Consider the following 22,877-nt stretch of genomic DNA (forward strand, 5'->3'; position numbering starts at 1 on the left):
CCTGAAAGCCATCACATACTGACCAGCAGCACTGAGACAGGGGCTCACTGGGGGGGGGGGAATGAAACAGTTCCCAAAAATGCTTTTGCTTCACAGAAAAGGGTCTGAGGTTCTAAGAGCCAGGACAGGTGTGGCATCAGTGCTTCAAGACTGCCAGGAGCTGACCTGGCTGCAGCAAACCATACAGAGAGGTGGGGTGAGAGGGGAGAGAGAATAGTTTAGTGGCCTCAATGGCCAACAGGGATTGGACTTCTGTCCTGCATTTCATTGTGTGCAGCTTGGAGAACTTCTGCCTGAAGCAGCAGGGAAAGAAGAAAGTGGCTGTAGGAAGAGGTGCTGGCACAGGCTGGGATCTCCAGTGAAAGGGTTTTCCCAGCACACACAGCAGTGAGAGGGCCCTGCACTGGTGCTCATGGGCTGCTCATCTGGGTGTGTGCAAGGGGAAAATGTGAACAGAAGAGGGCCCTGGGGCCCTTTTCCCACCAGAGGGAGCTGCCTGAGGAACAAGGGCACAGGGAAAGCTTCCTGCAGTGCTGGAAATGTCAGCAGGGTTGTTTTGTTACTGCTTTGCACCAGGGAGGTCAGGACATGTCCTGATCCAGTGTCAGCAGAAAGCTGCAGCCTGTCGTGGGGAGGGGGCTGTGGGTGGGTGTAGGTAAGCAGAGCATCCCCAGAGCAGGGAGAGTTTCCCAGCCTGTGCACCTGATTCTTGTGGAATTTATCCCTGATCTTCCTCCCTGCACTCCACCCTCGTGGCTTTACAAGGCCACCATGGACCTGGGCAGGCTGGCGGGTCAGAGAACAGCATCAAGAGGAAAAAGCAGCAGCTGTGACATCCTCGATCAAATCAGGTTTGTGGTGTCACCAGAACAATATCTGTCCCACATGGCAGGCAGCACCTGGAAGGGACGCTGAGATATGACACCCTGCAGAAAACTGCAGCAGGCAGAGGGGAGCTGGAGGCAGCACAGGGGGCAGAGCCCCACAGACAGGCCCCTCTGGGCACCAACACAGTGCACTGCTCAGATTGCTGCAGCTGCACACGAGAGAGGGGCTGGACAAGGCAGTTTGGGACTTCTGCTTGTTCTGTTTGCTTGTTTCTCCATTAGAACACAGAGGACACCTCACAGCTGCTGCTGCAGCCACCGAATCCTTTGCCCAGAGGGCTGAAGCACCACGCAGGCAGCACCTGGCAGGGGATGGATCCCGACCCAGCTGCTGTTCTTGGGGGTTCGGGGGTGTCCTGTCCCGAGCTCTGGGCTGCTGCTGCTGCTGGCATTGGGCTCTGCTCAGTTCTTTTTGCTCTTGGGGGTGTCATACTTCCTCTTGCTCGAGTACCAGAGCAGCAGAGGGATTCCGATGGAGGGCAGGGTCATCACGCCAAACGCCGCCCAGTCCAGCTAGAGGGAGAAATTGTTAAAGGAAAAGTCAAAACAATCCAGGCCAGGGCAGTCTTAGAGCAATGAGGTCAGAGGAGGGGAGGCAGGAGAGACCTCACACTGTCTGCAGCTTCCTCACATGGGGAAGCAGAGGGGCAGGCACTGACCACTGCCCTCAGTGACCATGACAGGACCCAAGGGAGCACCCACAGCTGTGTCAGGACAGGCAGCATTAAAGGCTGGATATTCAGAAAAGGCTTTTTCTCCTACAGGATGCTCTCCCAGGCACTGCAAGAGGCTCCCCAGGAAAGTGGTCACAGCACCGAGCTTGACACGAGCCCAAGGAGTTTGGATAGGGCTGACAGGCACATGGTTGGGATTCCTGGGGTTGTCTCTGCAGGGCCAGGAGTTGGACTCCACAATCCTTGTGGGTCCCTTCCAGCCCAGGAGCTTCTAAGATTCTGCTCTCAGATTTTCTGCCTCAAATGCCACAGTGCAGCTCCTTCACACAGGGAGCTGGGATGGAAACTCAGCCGCTTCTGTGACAGTTCTCTGGAGAACTGCCAGGAACCAACTCCAGCTCCCTCTGGAGCTCTCCAGGTGACTGCAGGCCAAGCCACACACCCCATGTGCAAGCAGGAAGCCACCACACTGGGCTGCAGATGCCTGCTGCACTTTTCCATTGTCCATGGAAAGGTACTCACAAAGTGAGGGGAGAACCTCCTGTCAAAGTCACGCTGAGCCAGGATTCCTCCCTGCCCAGGAGCACTGGTGAAGCCAACCTGGAAAAGGCACGGAAAAGACTTTGCCACCTTTCCTGCTCACTCCAGAACTGGGCAGGCTGAGAGCAACACAGACATGCATCACCTCGACCATGCAGCTCTGGGAGCACGGTCAGGTGTGTCTGCAGGTGCCACAGACACGTTTTATGAAAAATCCTTTCCTTAGGATTTTCCTCCTGAAAAGCTGGGAGGCCTCAGGAACAAAATGTAAACAATGGTTATCTGCTGCTGCGGAATGCAACAGGTGGATCTGAGTTTGGTCTCACATGGTTGTTTCTAATTAATGGCCAATCACAGCCCAGCTGGCTCAGACTCTCTGTCCAAGACACAAGCCTTTGTTATTGATTCCTTCATTTTCTATTCTTAGCTAGCTTTCTGATGAAATCCTTCCTTCTATTCTTTTAGTATAGTTTTAATATAATATGTATCATAAAATAATAAATCAAGTCTTCTGAAACATGGAGTCAGATCCTCATCTCTTCCCTCATCCTCAGACCCCTGTGAACACCACCACATGCAGGGATCCCACAAATCAGGCACTTACCACCACCTGGGCACCCTCCTGTGCCAGGTACGTGATGGTGGCAGAGGTGAAGTTGAAGTACCCAGCCTTGAGAGGCCGCAGAACCACGGTGTGGGACATGTTGCTGGCTCTGGGAGTTGGATGTCAAGGAACACTGCTGTATTTCAGGAAGAAAAGGGAGGAGATGGGGAAGAGCAAGCAGGAGCCAGGTGAACAAGTCAGTGCTGCTGACAGATCTGAGTGCTCGTGGTCACAGACAGCCAGAGCCAGCCACGGCTGACCCAGCTGCTCCTCCACAGGCACAGGAACCACCCCAGGACCTGCTCCTGTCTGCAAGGAACTTTGTTTTCACACTGCACCATCCAGAAGAGAGGGGTTTGGATCTGGCACCCTGTCCAGGCTCTGGAAGGAATTTCAGGGACAGCAGATGAAGACAGGATGAAGCTGCAGGATGCTCAGGGGCAAGAGAGAGAGCTGGGAGAAATTTCCAAACATGAAAAGATACGGAGCAATCCTGTCCCACTTGACGTTGAGCATGCCAGAGACGATGCCAAAATCTTCTGGGGAGAAGGAATCATCCGACAGCTCCACGTCCAGGGCAGCACTGAACACAGCAAACAGACCCAGCTGCTGCTCCACGTGTGTGTGAGGAGCAAAATGTGTCCAGAGCAGGGTCCTGAGGCCTTTCTCCCACCAGAGGTACTCTGCCTGATAGACACAGGCCCAGGGGAGCTCTGGGGGCTTCCTGCAGGGCTGGAAACACCAGCAGATTTCTTGTGCTGCTGGCTTTGCACCAGGGAGGTCGGGACACCTCTTGTTTGAGTCTCTGGGGAGTGAGTCAAGCAGGGAGCCCTGAGGTTCTGTGCACCTGATTCTTGGGGAATTTAGCCCAGCTCCTTCTCCTTCACTCCTTCCCCAGTGCTTTACACATCCCCTGTGCACCTGGGCAGGCTGCTGGCGTGGCCAGAGCTCCTTGTGGTGCCGAGATACACCTGCTGCTCTTCTGCAGAGCCTTCCTACGAGACCCCGGCCCAGCATGGCGCCATGAGCTGAGGAATTGGTGAATTAGTGCCATCCCTCACAAACTGATGTTCCAGGCAGAAGTGTTATCAATAAGAAGCCAATAGGCCAATATTCAAGCAGCAATCAATTTATTAATTAATATGGTAAAGTATAAGCAATCCAGTGCTGGGTACAGTGGGGGAAGTTTTCCCTCTACACACCGATAGTTGAGGCTTACAGGTATTTATAGGGGTACTCATCAGCTTTCTCAGCATTTTCTATTCCAATTTTTTTACTCATCAGCAGTTTCTATTCCTGAATTTTACATCACAATTCTATACACTATTGTGATTTTTCTCATGATGTATCCCATCTAGTGGGGTCCAGCTCCCCAGATGTGTGTCCACCTTTTAATTGCAGAGACTATAAATCTCATAACAGTGATGTACAGCTTCCCTTGGTCGAAACCATCAATCCTTGAGTTGACGTTCATCTTCCTTTCTCATGCTGTTTTTCTGTGCTTTATTAAGGTGTGAGATAAGCATATTTCCTTTATCTATATTCCAAAGCTATAGTTTCAAGGATACAAGCAATATTCTAAAATTATACTTCAAAAGTTTATTATTGCAGAACTCTGTAAGGATTAACTACAAGCAAAGAGCAACATCTTTAACGCTTTAATTCCAATGCTCCTAAATCAACCAAGGTTAATTGTAAAAACAGATAGGTTCAGAGGCCTTTTTCCATGCTTTATTTTCCTCAGTTATTATTAAAATTCGCAACTGTCCCATTGTCAGTGTCCACACATTTCGCAATCACAAATACACACGTCGCCTGTTTGTACCTGACACCAAACACAGCTTTGTATTTCACAGAAGGTTTTCGTTTCCTGCAGGAGATGGGGATGGCTCATGCTCTAATTACAGGATCTAGTCTGGATGGGGCAGCAGCAACTAAAAGTCCCAACAATAACTAAAAGTCTCAACCATAACGAAAAGCACCAACTATAACTAAAAGCACCAACAATAACTAAAAGCACCAACTATAACTAAAAGTCCCAACTATAACTAAAAGCACCAACTATAACTAGAAGCCCCAACTATAACTAAAAGCCCCAACAATAACTAAAATAAAAGCACCAACTATAACCAAAAGTCCAAACTATAACTAAAAGCACCAACTACAACTAAAAGCACCAACTACAACTAAAAGCACCAACTACAACTAAAAGTACCAACAATAACTAAAAGCACCAACAATAACTAAAAATCCCAACTATAACTAAAAGCACCAACTACAACTAAAAGTCCCAACTATAACTAAAAGCACCAACAATAACTAAAAATCCCAACTATAACTAAAAGCCAACTATAACTAAAAGCCCCAACTACAACTAAAAGCACCAACTACAACTAAAAGTACCAACTATAACTAAAAGCACCAACAATAACTAAAATAAAAGCACCAACTATAACCAAAAGTCCAAACTATAACTAAAAGCACCAACTACAACTAAAAGCACCAACTACAACTAAAAGTACCAACAATAACTAAAAGCACCAACAATAACTAAAAATCCCAACTATAACTAAAAGCACCAACTACAACTAAAAGTCCCAACTATAACTAAAAGCACCAACAATAACTAAAAATCCCAACTATAACTAAAAGCCAACTATAACTAAAAGCCCCAACTACAACTAAAAGCACCAACTACAACTAAAAGTACCAACTATAACTAAAAGCACCAACAATAACTAAAAGTCCCAACTATAACTAAAAACACCAACTATAACTAAAAGTACCAACTATAACTAAAAGCACTGACCATAACGAAAAGTCCCATCTATAACTAAAAGCACCAACTACAAGTCCCATCTATAACTAAAAGCAGCGCCCGCCCCTACTTCCGCCACCGTAGGCAATGGGCAGAGCAGGAAGCGCGCTCTGCGCAGGCGCGGAGTTCCTGCATGCGCACAGGACTCCATTTCCCAGGGGGCATAGCGCTGTCCTGAGTCGCCGTTGGTGCGTCATTTCCGCCTCGGTGGCGCTGACTCGTCTTTGCGGCGTTGGCGGCGGCGGAGACGGTGAGGGGCGGGAAGGACGGGAGGCTCGGGGTCGCTGGAGTCCGTGTCCTCGGCCCTCGGGACGGGTCTGTAGGAGAGGATCGGCTCTGAGGGGCCAGGAAGGACCGGCTGGAGCGTCAGAGCCGCGGTGTTCCGCGGGCAGCGCGGGTGAAAGCGGGTGGTTCCCTGTTGGGAGGGTCCTTGAGCCCCTGTGGGATTCGTGAGGGGGCAGGAGCAGCCTGAGCTGCAGCAGGGCACGGCTGGGGGGAAGGAAGGGGCTTCCAAGCCCGGGAGGTTCAGCGAGGCCAAGGGCAGGTGCTGCACCTCCACTGGGGCACCGCAAAACACAAACAGACTGGGGGAGAATGGATGGAGAGCAGCCCTGGGAAGGATGTGGGGGCATGGGACACTGACAAGAAGCTCAGCACGCTATGGCAACGTGCACTGGGAGCCCAGAAAGCCAACACTGTCCTGGGCTCATCCCCAGCAGCGTGTGAGGGGGGGATTCTGCCCCTCTGCTCTGCTGAGACCCTGCCCTGCAGAGCTGCCTCCAGCACAGGGAGGACAAGGAGCTGCTGCAGTGAGCCCAGGGGAGGCCACAGAGATGATCTGAGGGCTCTGGAGCTCCTCTGCTCTGGGCACAGGCTGGGAGAGCTGGTGCTCAGCTTAGAGAAGGCTCCAGGGAGACCTCAGAGCCCCTTCCAGGACCTAAAGGGGCTCCAAGAGAGCTGGGGAGGGACTTTGACAAGGGCCTGGAGTGACAAAACAAGGCTTCCCACTGCCAGAGGGCAGGGTTAGATGGGATATTGGGAAGAAATTGGTGCCTGTGAGGGAGGTGAGGACCTGGCACAGGTTGTCCAGAGAAGCTGAGGCTGCCCCATCCCTGGAAGGCCGGGTTGGATGGGGCTTGGAGCAGCCTGGGCTAGTGGAAACTGTCCTTGCCCATGACAGGGGATGGAATTGCATTTTCTTTACAGTCCTGTCCAACCCCAACCACCTCCCTGTGACTGTGGAGGGCAGAGGCCCTGACATTGAAGCAGTTTTTGCATTTAACACCATCAAGTGCCCTCACTGGTCACATCTGTGGCGTTCCTGTTGTCCCCTGGTCCTCTCAGCGCTGGGTTTGGATCAGTCAGAACGCGTGGCCTGAAGCAGGGACTTGTGCAGAGGATCATAAACGCCACTGGAGGGAGTTGGTGGTTCTCAGTGGCTGGAAATGGGGAAGAATAATGTTGGAATTCTCTCTTTCTCTCTCTCTTTCTCTCTCTCTTTCTCTCTCTCTTTCTCTCTCTCTTTCTCTCTCTCTCTCTCTCTTTCTCTCTCTCTTTTCTCTCTTTTCTCTCTTTCTCTCTCTTTCTCTCTCTTTCTCTCTCTTTCTCTCTCTTTCTCTCTCTCTCTTTCTCTCTCTTTCTCTCTCTCTCTCTCTCTTTCCCTCTCTTTCCCTCTCTTTCCCTCTCTTTCCCTCTCTTTCCCTCTCTCTTTCTCTCTCTCTTTCTCTCTCTCTTTCTCTCTCTCTTTCTCTCTCTCTTTCTCTCTCTCTCTCTCTCTCTTTCTCTCTCTCTCTCCCTTTCTCCCTTTCTTCTCCCTTTCTTGATTTCTCCCTTTCTCCCTCCCTTTCTCCCTCCCTTTCTCCCTCCCTTTCTTCTCCTTCCTTTCTTCTCCTTCCTTTCTTCTCCTTCCTTTCTTCTCCTTCCTTCCTTCTTCTTTATTATCTTAATATAATAGTAATAATAGTAATAATGTGCTTTCTAAGGACTAAACCTGTTGTCTAAAACAGCGCTGGAAAGTTGCCAGGCTTTGCAAGGGCAATTAACCATCAGTTGCTAAAACTGATGAAGTTGTTAATTACCAAAGCTTTTGCTCTGGAAGTTTCTAGAAGAGGCTTAATGATGTGAAAGCTTTGCCCATTATTGAGGTGTGCAGGGCCAGGGCTTGGACTTGGTGATCCTTTTGGGTCCCTTTCAACTCAGGAAGTTCCATGATTCTCTAAAAGGGAATTGTACTGGCCAGGGCTTTGAAAGGGGAGAAGATCATGAGCTTTTCTTCCATGGCTGCAGATTTGGGACACTGCTGTGCCAATTCTTACATCCTCACAGGCAAGTTCAGAGATTTCAGATGATCACTTCCATTTCTTTGTGTTTCTAGATGAAGCTCCCTCTCCTTGCCGTGTTTGCTCTGGTGTCTGTGGCTCACTGTGAGGATGGTGCCAGGCTCCTGGCCTCCAAATCCCTGTTAAACAGATATGCAGTGGAGGGCAAGGACTTGACTTTGCAGTACAACATCTACAATGTTGGCTCCAGGTAAGCCCTGTCCTGTGACACTGTGTTCCCCACGCATGCAGCTCCCTTTCTTGGCTTTCTGAAAATTCCTTTTTGCTATCAGGATTAACTCAGGACCTGACAAAGATAAAACAGAACTTCCACCATGCTGGTAAAAAGCTTCATTCCAGAATGAAAAGCTGAATGAACAAATGCAGAACACTATTAAAGGGCTTTGAGATTTTGGTTTTTTAGATTTTTTTTTTAAGAATAATGTATACTGAGTGCAGTACTGCTAACAGAAGAATATATGGTGCTGTAATGTTGAATTGATACAACATTAATGAGATCCTGTAATTTTATATGTGGGATTTGGTTGTTATTTAGGCCAGCATGTGTATCCATGGGATGATATCTGAAGTTCAGCAAACTGCCAAATTGTGTTGTGGAAAAAATGGTGGTTTTCCTGTCCTTGTGTTTGTTTCTCTCAGCTTTGCCTTCCTCCCTCTGCAGTCTCCCTGTACGTTACCTCAACTCTCCTCCTCACCTTCTACTGGTGACATTTTATCTCTGAAAAACCAATTCTTCCATTTGGTCAAGATGAAAGTGTCAGTGCACTTTGCTGCAGAGCCTATGAGCAGATGGCAAAGCTTAAGGTTCCTGTCTCATCCCTCTCTTTGTTGTGTTCAGTGCTGCCCTGGACGTGGAGCTGTCGGATGATTCCTTCCCCCCAGAAGATTTTGGCATCGTCTCTGGCATGCTCAACGTCAAGTGGGACAGGATTGCTCCGTATCTTTTCATGTTTGGAAATTTCTCCCAGCTCTCTCTCTTGCCCCTGAGCATCCTGCAGCTTCATCCTGTCTTCATCTGCTGTCCCTGAAATTCCTTCCAGAGCCTGGACAGGGTGCCAGATCCAAACTTTTCCTCTTCTGGATGGTGCAGTGTAGAAACAAAGTTCCTTGCAGACAGGAGCAGGTCCTGGGGTGGTTCCTGTGCCTGTGGAGGAGCAGCTGGGTCAGCCGTGGCTGGCTCTGGCTGTCTGTGACCACGAGCACTCAGATCTGTCAGCAGCACTGACTTGTTCACCTGGCTCCTGCTTGCTCTTCCCCATCTCCTCCCTTTTCTTCCTGAAATACAGCAGTGTTCCTTAACATCCAACTCCCAGAGCCAGCAACGTGTCCCACACCGTGGTTCTGCGGCCTCTCAAGGCTGGGTACTTCAACTTCACCTCTGCCACCATCACGTACCTGGCACAGGAGGGTGCCCAGGTGGTGGTAAGTGCCTGATTTGTGGGATCCCTGCATGTGGTGGTGTTCACAGGGGTCTGAGGATGAGGGAAGAGATGAGGATCTGACTCCATGTTTCAGAAGGCTGATTTATTATTTTATGATATATATTATATTAAAACTATACTAAAAGAATAGAAGGAAGGATTTCATCAGAAAGCTAGCTAAGAATAGAAAATGAAGGAATCAATAACAAAGGCTTGTGTCTTGGACAGAGAGTCTGAGCCAGCTGGGCTGTGATTGGCCATTAATTAGAAACAACCATGTGAGACCAAACTCAGATCCACCTGTTGCATTCCGCAGCAGCAGATAACCATTGTTTACATTTTGTTCCTGAGGCCTCCCAGCTTTTCAGGAGGAAAATCCTAAGGAAAGGATTTTTCATAAAACGTGTCTGTGGCACCTGCAGACACACCTGACCGTGCTCCCAGAGCTGCATGGTCGAGGTGATGCATGTCTGTGTTGCTCTCAGCCTGCCCAGTTCTGGAGTGAGCAGGAAAGGTGGCAAAGTCTTTTCCGTGCCTTTTCCAGGTTGGCTTCACCAGTGCTCCTGGGCAGGGAGGAATCCTGGCTCAGCGTGACTTTGACAGGAGGTTCTCCCCTCACTTTGTGAGTACCTTTCCATGGACAATGGAAAAGTGCAGCAGGCAGCTGCAGCCCAGTGTGGTGGCTTCCTGCTTGCACATGGGGTGTGTGGCTTGGCCTGCAGTCACCTGGAGAGCTCCAGAGGGAGCTGGAGTTGGTTCCTGTCAGTTCTCCAGAGAACTGTCACAGAAGCGGCTGAGTTTCCATCCCAGCTCCCTGTGTGAAGGAGTTGCACTGTGGCATTTGAGGCAGAAAATCTGAGAGCAGAATCTTAGAAACTCCTGGGCTGGAAGGGACCCACAAGGATTGTGGAGTCCAACTCCTGGCCCTGCAGAGACAACCCCAGGAATCCCAACCATGTGCCTGTCAGCCCTATCCAAACTCCTTGAGCTCGTGTCAAGCTCGGTGCTGTGACCACTTTCCTGGGGAGCCTCTTGCAGTGCCTGGGAGAGCATCCTGTGGGAGAAAAAGCCTTTTCTGAATATCCAGCCTTTAATGCTGCCTGTCCTGACACAGCTGTGGGTGCTCCCTTGGGTCCTGTCATGGTCACTGAGGGCAGTGGTCAGCACCTGCCCCTCTGCTTCCCCATGTGAGGAAGCTGCAGACAGTGTGAGGTCTCTCCTGCCTCCCCTCCTCTGACCTCATTGCTCTAAGACTGCCCTGACCTGGATTGTTTTGACTTTTCCTTTAACAATTTCTCCCTCTAGCTGGACTGGGCGGCGTTTGGCGTGATGACCCTGCCCTCCATCGGGATCCCTCTGCTGCTCTGGTACTCGAGCAAGAGGAAGTATGACACCCCCAAGAGCAAAAAGAACTGAGCAGAGCCCAATGCCAGCAGCAGCAGCAGCCCAGAGCTCGGGACAGGACACCCCCGAACCCCCAAGAACAGCAGCTGGGTCGGGATCCATCCCCTGCCAGGTGCTGCCTGCGTGGTGCTTCAGCCCTCTGGGCAAAGGATTCGGTGGCTGCAGCAGCAGCTGTGAGGTGTCCTCTGTGTTCTAATGGAGAAACAAGCAAACAGAACAAGCAGAAGTCCCAAACTGCCTTGTCCAGCCCCTCTCTCGTGTGCAGCTGCAGCAATCTGAGCAGTGCACTGTGTTGGTGCCCAGAGGGGCCTGTCTGTGGGGCTCTGCCCCCTGTGCGGCCTCCAGCTCCCCTCTGCCTGCTGCAGCTTTCTGAAACACCTTCCCTGTTCTGTGAAAATTTAAAACTTTTAATAAAGGACAATAGGAAATAAGGACTATAGAGTAAAGGTTATTATGGCTGGGTGCATCTTGACACTGAGCCAAGAGCACCCTGTCATCTTTGGGGAAACCCCTTAAATACATTTTCCATTACATCAGCATATTCATAGACCCTTATGCATATCCATAAACTAGTTTACATATTCCAGAAACCGTTTCACATGGCTCCTCCTTGGGTCTGCCTTTTTAGAGCATGCCTGTTTCTTGGCTGTAGTTTTGGCTCCTTTATCACTTCCAGGTTTTTTGGGCCTTGGTCCATATTTTCTTCAGACAGTGAGCGCTGATAGTTGGCAGATCTGTACAGGTGTCCTCATCCTGTGTTCATTGGATGTTATCCCATCCTAGCAGGCATTTTAACACAAGCATCCTTATATCAGCTATTTCACGACTATGTCTACGCTTAATTAACAACAGAAATTAAAACTTCATCTTTATAACAAAGTTACTTTAACATTACACATATAGCATCCATTTAAATATTTGCAAAAAGCCAATATTATAATATGTATCTATAGCAGTATCATATCTCAGAGTCGCCTGCAGGTGCTGCCACCCTGTGGGACCAAGATGGCTCTGGTGACACCACAGACCTGATTTGACAGGGGAGGTCACAGCTGCTGCTTTGCCCAAAAGGAGCACTGAGGGAGGTTTTTGGTGTTCTCTGGGTGGCCATGATGTGTTTTGTTGAGCAGAGGATTGTGTTCTTGGTTTTCTTTTTTGTTCTGCACACAGTTTGGTGTGTGGAGGTTTTGAGGATTTTGTAATAATATAAAGGGAACACCATGACAGTGTGCATTGCCCCTGCCTCTGGCCTCACTGAACCTCCTGGGCTTGCCCAGCCTGGCCCAAACCTTGTGTCTTGGTCTGGAGAAAATTCTAGGAGAAATATGCTTTAAAATGATTGTTTTTGTCAAAAGAGAGAGGGCTTCAGGAATTCCTCTTTCTTCTGCCAGTGAGAGAAATGGATACCAGGGGATGAAAGTGAAAAGACCCGTATTTATTAACAGAAAAAACAGAAACTACAACAAAAAAATACAAGGGGAAAAAAGGGAAAAACACTTTGAAACTTACACCCCACCTTGCCGTGTGGCTGGGAGGCAGAGGTCGTGTCTGCCCTTTTTGTCTATGAGGACAGAGCAGAAAAGTGTTCATAGAAGCTGGAGCTGGAACCTGTTGGATTTCTGGCGAGGGTCTTCTTGCAGCGGCTGAAGATTCAATTTTAATTTCCTTTCTTGTGTCGGTTGAGCTACTCCGAGGCCTCGGGTTCGGGGCGGTCCCGGTCCCGCCGGCTCCCCCGAGCGGCCGAAAAAGAAAAAAGCAAGCGGGAATAGCTCAGAGAAAAATAACAAAGCGCCGAGAGGATTCCCAGTACAGCCTGCAGGCAGGGGACGGGAAGGGAAAAAACCCTTTTGCTTCACTTTAGCAGCAAAAACCGCCAAGCAACAAAAGGAACATTGTAGTCCCTGTCCGCCCGGAGCACCCAGAGAGGAGCTTGAACAGAGCCCGCCCAGGAGCCCAGGGCTCCCCACTCCACCTCTGGCTCCATCTTAAAGCTGCAGCATTGGTTTTCTGGGCATAAAGCTGAGATAAGGGAATAAAGCATCATCATAAAATCTCCCTGTGACACGCTGCTTGCACCACTGTGCTCTCAAAGCCAGGTTATCTGCAGAGGGCAGTGACAGTAAATCTCTTCAGCCAGGCTCACAACGGGGGATGGCCTCTTCCTCTTGTAGAATCAGAGTAAAGTGATTATGGATTAACAGGGTAACAGATTGCTTTTGTTTGGAAGGGACTTTAAAGACTGTCCAGGTCCAACCCCCTTCTGCTAGACCAGGTTGCTCTAAGTCTTCTCCCAAGCAGGCCTTAAACACTGCCAGGAATAGGGCAGCCCCAGCTTCTCTCAGCCTGTGTCAGTGCCTCACCATCTTCACAGGGAGGAGTTCCTTCCCAGTATCTCATTCTCTGGCCCTACCCCGGAGCTGGAGGCAGCTCTAACAAGGGGGTGTCTCCAGAGGGAACAGAGCAGAGGGGCAGAAATCTCCCCCTCACACGCTGGCCACGCTGTTGGAGATGAGCCCAGGACAGTTTTGGCTTTCAGAGCTCTCAGTGCCCGTTGCCACGGCGTGCTGAGCTTCTTGTCAATCCAACCCCCCAGACCCTTCCCAGGGCTGCTCTCCATCCATCCTCCCCAGCCTGTGTTTTGGGGTGCCCCAATGCAGGTGCAGCACCTGCCCTTGGTCTGGCTGAAACTCCCAGGCTTGGCATGGACCCCCTGCCCAGCCCATCCCAGCACAAGGATTGAAGACAGAAACAGCCTGAAACAACATATTTATTTTGAGGTGAAGACAATTTTCAGTCAGTAACCCTCACCCCACAAGCAGTGCAGTGTTGTCACTGCCTTTTCCCCATGCCCAGGGTGTTTTCCATCCCTCCTGGACTTTAAACAAACTTTTCCAGGCTCAGCCTTGAGGCCACTGCATTGAGCTGCTCTCCATGCCAAGGTCAAGGCAGTTGGTTCTCCCCTGGGAAGACTCAACCTCTCACTCCTGGGCTGTCTCTGGTGCTGCAGACTGCTTGCTTTGGTTGTCACCCTTCTTTTTGTGCCCCGAAACGATGTCGTCAATACGGAGGAGGAGGACTGCAGTCTGCAGAGAAACCCCAAACCCAGAGCTCATTTAGAGCTCATCACAAAAAACAAAACCCAACCTGCCCAGCTTTCACACCACACAATCATCAGCCTGGGCTGAAATGGCTCTTTCAGCACAGGAAAGGGGAAGGTGTCTCACAGGCTCGTGGGAGCAGCAAGGGGCTGCTCTCCCACCACCATGGAAACAAGGACACCCTTTTTATTCTTGTTGACTGATACAGAAGGGACACAGTATCCCTAGAGGAACAGCCTTTGATCCAACACCAGCAAGGTAATGGCAGGATCTGTAGTGAGAAGGGCAGCTGAGACATGGCAGCCCCAGCCAGCCAGAGGGACAAAGCTCCAACAACCACTGCTGATTCCAGCATGTTGCTGGCACAGGATTGCTCAGGCACAGCTCTGTCTGGCACTGGAAGCAGTGAGAGCACTCTGCACTGTTTACAGGAAAAGGTGGGATGAAATATGATGAAATTCAGCTGCAGGATCAAGAGCCCTGGGAAAGCCTGAGGCTGGGCTCCCTATCCCACCTCCAGCAATGAGTTCAGACACACCAGCATGCCCTGCACTGAGGGTGTGATGCCCACCCAAACACCCCAGCATGTGGGGAAGGATGTCCTCCTGTCCCAGATGATACCCACAGAGACTCAAGTTTCCACCTCTCCTTACCTCCACAGCTGTTTTGTAGGTCTGAAGTTTGACAGCCAAGGGCTCCCAGATCCCCAGCTCCTTCATGTCAACCAGGGCTCCAGTCTCCCCATTCACCCCCCATGTCTGGCTGCCTTCCTGAGTGTGCTTGGCCTGGAAGCAGAAGGACAGGGTGGGTGAGATGGCAATTTCCCCTCTGGAGTCTCAAACTGACTACATGTCACAGACATGTTTTATGAAAAATCCTTTCATTAGGATTTTTTCTCCTGAGAAGCTGAGAGACCTTAGAAATGAAAGGTAAACAATGATTATCTGCTGCTGTGGAATGCAACAGGTGGATCTGAGATTGGTCTCATGTGGTTGTTTTTAATTAATGGCCAATTACAGCCACAGGATTTTATTATCATTCCATTACTTTTCCTTTCAAGCCTTCTGATGAAATCCTTTCTTCTATTCTTTTAGTATAGTTTTAATGTAATATATATAATAAAATAATAAATCAGCCTTCTGAAACATGGAGTCAAGATTCTCATCTCTTCCCTGGTCTTGGGACCCCAGTGAATCCCACCACAACTACGGCCTGAGGAAACTGTAACAGGTCATGAGAACATTCTTGCTTTTGGAGTTTATACAAGAACATGTTACTGATAGCACAACAAGGGCACTGTTCTGAACGGTGCCTGATCCCAGGTGGAGCTGGTGAAGCAGAAAAGGGCTGAGTCTCTCCTGGTGGCACATTCCTTACCCTGAGTGAAGTCAGAACACGGATTGTACTGGCGCCACAGTTCTGGATCAGCGTGCGGGGAATGACCTCCAGGGCCTGGGCCACTGCACGGTAGGGCCACTGCTCCACTCCTGTCATGCCCTTGGACTTCTCTGTCAGTGCATGGGCCACGGCCATCTCAGTGGCTCCCCCACCAGGCACCAGTTGAGGATCCATGAGCACGTTGCGGCACACCTGCATGGCGTCCTGCAGGTTGCGCTCCACCTCCTGCAACAGGGACACAATCACAACATTTTTGAGGTTGGAAAGCTCTCTAACATAATGAAGTCCAAATATTCCCCCCAGCACTGCCAAGGCTGCCACTAACCCAAGTCCCAAGGTGCCACATCCATACATTTGCTAAATCCATCCAGGGATGGTGACTCCACTACTGCCCTGGGTAGCCTGTGCCAGGGTCTGACCACACTTTCCATGAGGAAATTTCCCCTAATATCCAGTCTAAACCTCTTACCCTGTAACTTGTTTCTAGGGTGAAGAGCCTGACACCCAGTGGGCTAGACCCTTCTGTGAGGTAGTACTGAGCAGGGAGCTTGCTGAGCCCCCCCAACTCCTCCTTGTGCTCCACACCCTTCCTCACGCCACTGCCCTTCTCATTATTACCTGCAGCACCACACCAGCTGAAAGCCCAGCCCACAGTCTGCTGGCCACGACTCACCACGAAGGTGGCTGGCACAGGAGGTGAAGCAGCCCATGCACTCACTCACCGCTAGGATTTCCTTGCTGGCTCCCCTCAGGATGATGGTGCAAGCTTTAGGATCTTTGCAATCAGTGATGAAAGCAAAATACTCATCTCCTATTTTTTTCACTTCAAAGAGCCTGGCACCGGTTCCCACATCCTCCTCCCGGAGCTCATCGGTGCGACTGACAATGCGAGCCCCACAGGCCCTGGCACAGCAAAGCACAGCATCAGACACTCAAAATCAGAGCTGAGAGAGTGAGAGCACAACAATTCCGTGTCAGGCACAGTGGGAATGGGCTCCAGACAGGAGCCAACACCCACCTGGCAATCCGGTTGTTGTCAGTCTTCCTCACCCTGCGGATGGCGGTGATGTTGGCTCTCATCAGGTAGTGCTGGGCCAGGTCTGAAACCAGGTTTGTGGAATTTCAGTAATGAACCAGCAATATCATGTCAAATTTAATCTGTTTATCAGTTATCAACTCAGCTATTTTAATTCCAGTCTTTGAAGCAAAAAGGGTTATACAGGAGAAAAGCACCCAAATGTAGCTTTTTAAACCAGGCTGCAAGGCAAAATGGTAGCACAGCTCTCTAGGGGTCAAGACTCAGCTTCACTTGTATTTTGGTATCCTTCCCAAATGCTGGAAAAGCAAAATATTATTGTAGGAGGCTACTTCCACAAAGCAACATCAAGGATGAACTTCAATGGTCTATCTGCTGGTGTACACCAGGTTTGGGAGGAGTTGTATTAGTTTGTTGCTGTGGTTTTGTTTTTAGTTTTGGTTGGGTTTTTTCTAAGTTCCTGAGCAGTGCATTTAACACAGTGAACCTCACTGAGATGAATTCAACACAAAGGGTCACGTATGCCATTACCAGAAACTCCTTTTTCTGTGATGACCAGATCTGGCTTGACTCTTATCAGATCCTCACACATCTGCTGAATGTACTCTTCCTCCATCTGCAGGATTCGGGCAAAGTCTTCCTCCCGAGTAATTTCAATGTCAGTCTGTACAAAAGAGGTGTAAACAGCTGAGGTGTTCATTCCAACCTTCACAGTATTAGACACACCTTCCCCAGCTTCAAGCAGCTCAACTCCTCCAGTACAACCAGGTAAAGAGTCAGGGATGAAAACCACTGATCAAATAAATTATGACACTGTGCCAGTTGAGCATTAACCTCAGTTCAAGCTCAGAAATATTTCTTTTGCTCTTGACCAGCACTTAGATACACAAATCACTGTAGCTGCTTCAATGAGTCAAAATGCTGTAGCCTCACTCCTATTTTTCTAGAGCCCACAGCAGAATTAGCCCCCACATTCAACAGACCTCTGAAAGGTAGAGCACAGAAAGCCTTTCCCCACCTGCAGTTTTAAAAATCCATCTGCATTTGTTTGTTTAACTCATCCTAAATCAAGACCTGCAGATGTCTCTTACCTGGCTCTCTCCTTTCTTGTACTCCAGTGAGCAATCCAGAAGTACGATGCGCGGATTCTTAATAAGGCGACGCATTCTGGGATGGGTCACGTCTTTATTCACCATAATTCCACGCAAAACACAGGAGTCTTCACTAAACCCACCTGGGATCTGACAGACACAAGGCAGAAAATCTGGTGAGTCTGTTTAGTCTACAAAAACATCTCCCAAGTAACCCCAGTGCATCCAGATCACTGTACAAGTTTAATTTTAAGCACACACTGATTTAGATTTTAAGTGGGAAGCCACGAAAGAACTTAAGAATTTTTAAACATTCTACTCTCTGACAACATGTTTCATTTTCCATCTTCCAAATCCAACTGAAATTTTATTTTTGACAGGTACTCTTTTTAAAAGAGTTGAAATAGCAGCCCCTGTTGGCATTGTAAATGAGCATGGCTGACAACACTGACTGAAATGTCTTCAAGGATTATATCTGCAGACTGCAGAGAAGTAACACAAAATTCTTCCCAACACACCCTACAATAAACTAGTCTAGAACAAGAAAGGAGCACGAGGATAAGAAACAGTTCAGGGCAAACTCACCTTTTCTACTTTTGCATATTTTTTAATATCAATTTCTTTTCTGCCATTTTCTTCAAACTCCACAGTCTTAACAGCATCAAGAGCAATGCTGCAGGCCAAGTCAGACCAGCGATTTATTGCCTTGGTGTTTATTGCACTCTTAATTATTTTAAGCATCATCTCTTTATTGTTCACATCCACTGGAGTTCTGAGATAAAGGAAAAACCAAAGAGCAAACTGAGTGTTAATTCCAAGTAACAATCTCACCCTTCTGACTCCCTCTTCAGTTTTGCTAAGTTGTGTTTGACTGGCACAAATGCCTGAAGGAGCAGCTCAAAGCAGTACAGGAAGTTCACATCCCTCCTGTCTAACTTCCACCAGCCCATACTTACCCAATTTTCTTCAGAATACTGATCATGTCATCCAGAGCCTTACGATAAGCCCAGATGATCACAGTTGGGTGCATCTGCTGCTCAAGAAAGTGTTCAGCAACAGAGAGCATCTCTCCAGCTAAAAAAAAAAAAAAAAATAAAATAAATCAAAATTCTCCAAGTTAGTAGGACAATCAACCGTCAAGAAAGGAGAGCACCAGAAAAAAATATCTCTTCTATCCACAGAGAGAGCTTTAACATCACCAATACCTTTCTTAACACTTAACTGTGGTTATCATGGGGAAAGAACAACTTTCCAAAGTGTGGAGCTGATCACCTTTGAGTGTCATCAACCTAGCATGCTCTTGCACAGTAAAAACCCCTCTCCATTTCAAGATTAGTAAATAATTAGGATGTGTCTCATCATGGGCTCTGCTTACAAAAATGGTGAACTTTAGTCTTTATTAAAGTGTTTGAGTCTGTCTCCTTACCAAGAATAATGACAGATGTGGTCCCATCTCCAACTTCTTCATCCTGAGTGCGGCTGATCTCTATCATCGATTTTGCAGCTGGATGCTGGACTTGAATCTAGGCAGGAGCAAGGATGGGGCATGGATTTGTCTCAGAATATTAAAGCAGAAATGGCTCATGTCACTCAATGGAACTAATACCACACCTTTAATACAATCAAAGGCATTCTGTCCAACAACAGCAAGGCTTTTTCTTCCTTTTCGAGACCAAAACCAAGCCCTTGCATTTGACAGGATTGTGTCTCTTCACTGTTTTTCAGGCATTTCAGTTTTTAGGATGTTCTTTTAACAGACACACAATAATGATTTCTAGCTCTCCTCATGTGGCATTGTGAACATCACAACTGAGACTCAAAAGGTTTCAATGCAGTTGATAATAGCTCAAATTACCAAAGAATTTGCATCAGTCTTGTAAATACTCCATGAAAACTTCCCACTCTAGGATCAAATCTACATTTCTGCAGAGCAAGAATACTTGCTGGATATTTCATTTCTCCCCAATGAGAACCTTTCCTGGAGCAGCTGGTTAGCACTTGCTGGCTCTCAGGACAGGTGGGGAGATCACACAGTTCCACTGTCACCCAAAATTCAGGCACACACTGACTTAATGTTAAGCAAGAAAATCCTTTAGGAGAAACTTACTTCTCTAAGAATAGCATTGCCATCATTGGTCATCACAATTCCACCCATGGGGTCCAAAAGCATCTGCAACAAGAGAACCAACACTTGACTGCTTTGTCCCACATGTGTGTCACTTCTAATCAGCTGCAGCACAAATTCTTACCTTCATCATTGCTCTCGGTCCCAAACATGTTCGGATAATGTCAGCAATAGTCTGGGAGGAATCAACGAAATGAGGTAAAATACAGGAGGGCATCAAAAAGTCTAAAAAAACCCCACAGTGAAATCAGCAGCCCCTGCAAAACTGAAGTCATCCAACAACTCTGCTGTGGAGTTGATTGAGTTGTTGAGATGCAGGTTAAGAACTGTATGGAAATGAGAATATGGGGATTATCAAGACACTGGAACCACTCTAAATTATTATCTCAGTCAGATGTCAAAACTGAGAGACTTTCAGACTTTGCAGAGAAAAGGGGTTTGGTTGGCTAAATCCCTCCATGGTTATTTACAGGGTAACCCATTACATGAACAATGCAGATATTTTGGTTTAGATACAGAATTTTTATGTAATAGTAATACAGAAATCTTCTGCTAACATAGAAAATTATTTTCTATGTTGCTTCTTCTTCTACTCTACATTCATATCAAATAGAGAAAATATGTTCCACATTCAGTTTTCCCTCTGAAATATATGAATACACACACAGCCTGAGAATTTGGTACCTTTGCAGCAGTGATGTTTCCTGTCTGGACTTTTCTTCCAGACTCACGTTTTGTATTCTGACCTAAAGAACACAGAAAAAATAATATTAATCAAGTACAAAACATCAAGGATGCAGTCACCTCTCAGTCACACATTCAACATGTGACCAGATTGAAATTCAGAGTTTACAATACAAATACTGCAGTCATGATGAGAATTACATTGATAGAAAACTGTCAGTGAAAACCAACATTCCCTATTATAACAGAACTCCCTGTTAGCATCCTGAGACAAAGCTTTGCAACCCCCAAACAGGACCTATTACCCCAGAAAATCAAACTGCAGTGACTCACTAGGATCTGCCAGCTCTCACAAAGCTGAGGAGCTGCTGTTGTACAACAGTGCTCAGTCAAGAAAAGTTACAGAGGTTCATGTACAGTAAGCAGAACTGAGTGATCTAAAGTTAATCCATCAATGTTACTTTGGCACATGAGGGTGAGCAGCAGATGGAGTTCACAACCGCAGCTGGAGAGCAGCTATCAACAAACTCAGCCCTGAGGCATATTTGGGCTCAGGGATGCTTTTCTGCTATTGCAAGCCTGACCCAAGCACACCCAGATTTATTCAGGAGCAGATGCATGAGCACAGGGAGGTGTAAGACAGAACAAAAGGAAACAGCAGCAAGAGCAGCACCACATCTCAGGCAAGCAGGCTTATAGAAAAGGGGCGGTGGTCTCAGGCAAGCAGTCTCAGAAAAGGAGTGGTGGGCTACGACAGTCTGCCTATTGCTGCCTATTGGGTTAACAGAGAACAGAATGGATGCAGTAGAGAACGAGATACCCAAACAGAAAAAAAACCAAAACTCTGGGAATACCTTATGTTGGTGGGTGGTGAGAGAATAACAGAATGGTTTGGGCTGGAGTGGACCTTAAAGACTATCTCATTCCAAAACCCTTTCATGGGCAGGGACGCCTACTAGAATAAAGCTCCAAGCTCTGTCCAACCTGGCCTTGGACATTTCCAGGCATGGGGAAGCCACATCTTCTCTGAGCAATGTGTGCCAAGGCCCTACCACTGTCACAAGGAAGAATTTCTTCCCACTGTCCCACGAAACCCTGCCCTCTGGCAGTGAGAAACCATCCCCTCCTATCCTATCACTACATGCCCTTGCCCCAAGTCCCTTTCCAGCCCCCTCGGAGCCTCTTAGGCTCTGAGGTCTCCCTGGAGCTTTTACTTCTGCAGGCTCAACACCCCCAGCTCTCCCAGCCGGTGTCCAGAGCAGAGGGGCTGCAGCCCCTGGATCATCTCTGTGGCCTCCTCTGGACTGACTCCCCAAGAACAGGGGTTCACATGGAGTTCATATCGGGCAGGATAAAGCAACGTGCTGAGAAAGATGTGAGGACAGTGGGAAGCACGGAACGCTGCCAGAAAAGGTCTGAGGGCAGCGGGCTCCGGGCAGGGAGCAGTGAGGGGGAGCTCGGGCCACGCCGGGGACGGCAGTGATTCCCGGAGGGGCTGCAGCCCTTGGAGCATCTCTGTGGCCTCCTCTAGACCCGCTCCAGCAGCTCTCAAGAATTGGGGTTCACATGGGGTTCAGACGGGGCAACACAAAGCAACGTGCTAAGAAAGATGCGAGGACAGCCGAGAGCACGGAACGCTGCCAGAAAATGTCCCGAGGGCAGCGGGGCTCCGGGATCCTGCTCCTGCCGGCACAGGATCCCAGCGGCTGTGGGCAGGGAGCTGCCAGGGGGAGCTCGGGCCACGCCGAGCGGCAGCGATTCCCGGAGGGGGCTGCAGCCCTTGGAGCCTCTCCGTGGCCTCCTCTAGGCCCGCTCCAGCAGCTACGGAGACCCAAGAGCTGGATCCCCGGCAGGACAGGCGGGCCCGGCCGGAACGGGCCGTGAAAGGGAGCCCGGCCATGAGGAGCCGCAACATGGCGGCACAGCGGGGCGGGGGTCCGGACCGGCCATCCCCGCGCCCTCCGCCCGGCAGTGCGGGCCGGGCCCGCTCCATTGTTAGAGCGTCTAAACGCCGGCATTTACCTTCTATTCTACAAGCACGCCAGCTAACTCCCGTTGCTAATTGCCATCCTCCACCTACACAACCAAATCGGTGCATTACAGTTCCCAATATTTAAACTCTCACATCGCGCATTAAACCTCTTGGTCAAGCCTAGTCGCAAGCCTAGCCCTACTCCTAGCCTTCATAGTTAAAGCCCCTCTATACGGTTTACACCTATGACTCCCGAAAGCCCACGGAGAAGCCCCCATTGCCGGCTCCATGCTACTAGCTGCCCCTCTCCTAAAGCTCGGAGGCTACGGCATCATACGAATCACTATCCTAATAAACCCAGCATCAAATAACCTCCACTACCCCTTCACCACCGTAGCTATGAGGTGCACTAATAACCAGCGCTCTCTGCGCACGACAAACCGATCGGAACTTACTGAGAACCAGGACGGGGCGCGGGCCCATCATCGCGGCGGAACCTTCTGGAGCCTCGCGGAGCCGCCACACCACCCCCCCCGCCGCCGCCGTCAATGGCGCGCTCGGCTGGGAAGTGACGCTGAATGCAGGGGGCGGAGAGGCCGCCGCACCCAATGCCTTGCGGAGGGGAGGAACGGAACCCTGCACAGCCCCGGAGGAGAAGCGGCGGGTCCCGCGGGGCTGGGCGCGGAGTGGACGTTTCGCTGCTGCCTCCCCGTTGCATGCGGAAGGCAGCGGGTCCGAGATGTCACGGGCGAGCTCGACTCGTAGAGGCAGAGCTGAGTGAGCCCC

The 22,877-nt window shown here is 49.2% G+C and overlaps 3 protein-coding genes across 3 annotated transcripts; 1 reads left to right on the top strand and 2 right to left on the bottom strand.

The window, feature by feature from the left end:
* Positions 1-935: 935 nt before the first annotated feature.
* LOC128948099 (translocon-associated protein subunit beta-like) lies at positions 936-3,722 on the bottom strand. The gene is made up of 5 exons (XM_054292696.1): positions 3,705-3,722; positions 3,190-3,392; positions 2,706-2,814; positions 2,084-2,161; positions 936-1,400 (listed from the first exon to the last, which is right to left on the bottom strand). The coding sequence occupies exons 1-5, from the start codon at positions 3,720-3,722 to the stop codon at positions 1,290-1,292; spliced, it is 519 nt and encodes a 172-aa protein (XP_054148671.1). The 3' UTR covers positions 936-1,289.
* Positions 3,723-5,710: 1,988 nt separating this feature from the next.
* LOC128948140 (translocon-associated protein subunit beta) lies at positions 5,711-11,118 on the top strand. The gene is made up of 6 exons (XM_054292732.1): positions 5,711-5,773; positions 7,898-8,052; positions 8,701-8,799; positions 9,176-9,284; positions 9,828-9,905; positions 10,589-11,118. Exons 2-6 carry the CDS (start codon positions 7,898-7,900, stop codon positions 10,697-10,699), a joined length of 552 nt encoding a protein of 183 aa, XP_054148707.1. The 5' UTR covers positions 5,711-5,773; the 3' UTR covers positions 10,700-11,118.
* A 2,318-nt stretch (positions 11,119-13,436) lies between these two features.
* On the bottom strand, positions 13,437-22,625 carry CCT3 (chaperonin containing TCP1 subunit 3). Its single transcript, XM_054292806.1, has 14 exons — positions 22,547-22,625; positions 20,120-20,181; positions 19,560-19,610; positions 19,418-19,480; positions 18,737-18,833; positions 18,267-18,384; positions 17,896-18,082; positions 17,311-17,460; positions 16,751-16,883; positions 16,202-16,283; positions 15,906-16,086; positions 15,163-15,408; positions 14,439-14,570; positions 13,437-13,770 (listed from the first exon to the last, which is right to left on the bottom strand). The coding sequence occupies exons 1-14, from the start codon at positions 22,575-22,577 to the stop codon at positions 13,666-13,668; spliced, it is 1,638 nt and encodes a 545-aa protein (XP_054148781.1). The 5' UTR covers positions 22,578-22,625; the 3' UTR covers positions 13,437-13,665.
* Between the last annotated feature and the right edge of the window lie 252 nt (positions 22,626-22,877).

This window comes from Melozone crissalis, unplaced genomic scaffold, assembly GCF_028551555.1.
Source record: "Melozone crissalis strain CALT ecotype California unplaced genomic scaffold, PUWL_Pcris_2 ptg000114l_1, whole genome shotgun sequence".
In the NCBI taxonomy this organism is placed as follows: domain Eukaryota; kingdom Metazoa; phylum Chordata; class Aves; order Passeriformes; family Passerellidae; genus Melozone; species Melozone crissalis.

Excerpts from the sequence above, each read along its gene's own strand:
- LOC128948099 (XM_054292696.1), bottom strand. Across the intron at positions 2,162-2,705 it reads AGGAGGGTGCCCAGGTGGTG|GTTGGCTTCACCAGTGCTCC; the intron begins GTAAGTGCCTGA and ends TGCCTTTTCCAG. Across the intron at positions 1,401-2,083 it reads GGAGGTTCTCCCCTCACTTT|CTGGACTGGGCGGCGTTTGG; the intron begins GTGAGTACCTTT and ends TTCTCCCTCTAG.
- LOC128948140 (XM_054292732.1), top strand. The coding sequence starts at position 7,898 with ATGAAGCTCCCTCTCCTTGCCGTGTTTGCTCTGGTGTCTGTGGCTCAC. Across the intron at positions 9,285-9,827 it reads AGGAGGGTGCCCAGGTGGTG|GTTGGCTTCACCAGTGCTCC; the intron begins GTAAGTGCCTGA and ends TGCCTTTTCCAG. Across the intron at positions 9,906-10,588 it reads GGAGGTTCTCCCCTCACTTT|CTGGACTGGGCGGCGTTTGG; the intron begins GTGAGTACCTTT and ends TTCTCCCTCTAG.
- CCT3 (XM_054292806.1), bottom strand. The coding sequence starts at position 22,577 with ATGATGGGCCCGCGCCCCGTCCTGGTTCTCA. Across the intron at positions 18,834-19,417 it reads GCAATGCTATTCTTAGAGAA|ATTCAAGTCCAGCATCCAGC; the intron begins GTAAGTTTCTCC and ends GCTCCTGCCTAG. Across the intron at positions 18,083-18,266 it reads AGTATTCTGAAGAAAATTGG|AACTCCAGTGGATGTGAACA; the intron begins GTAAGTATGGGC and ends CCTTTATCTCAG.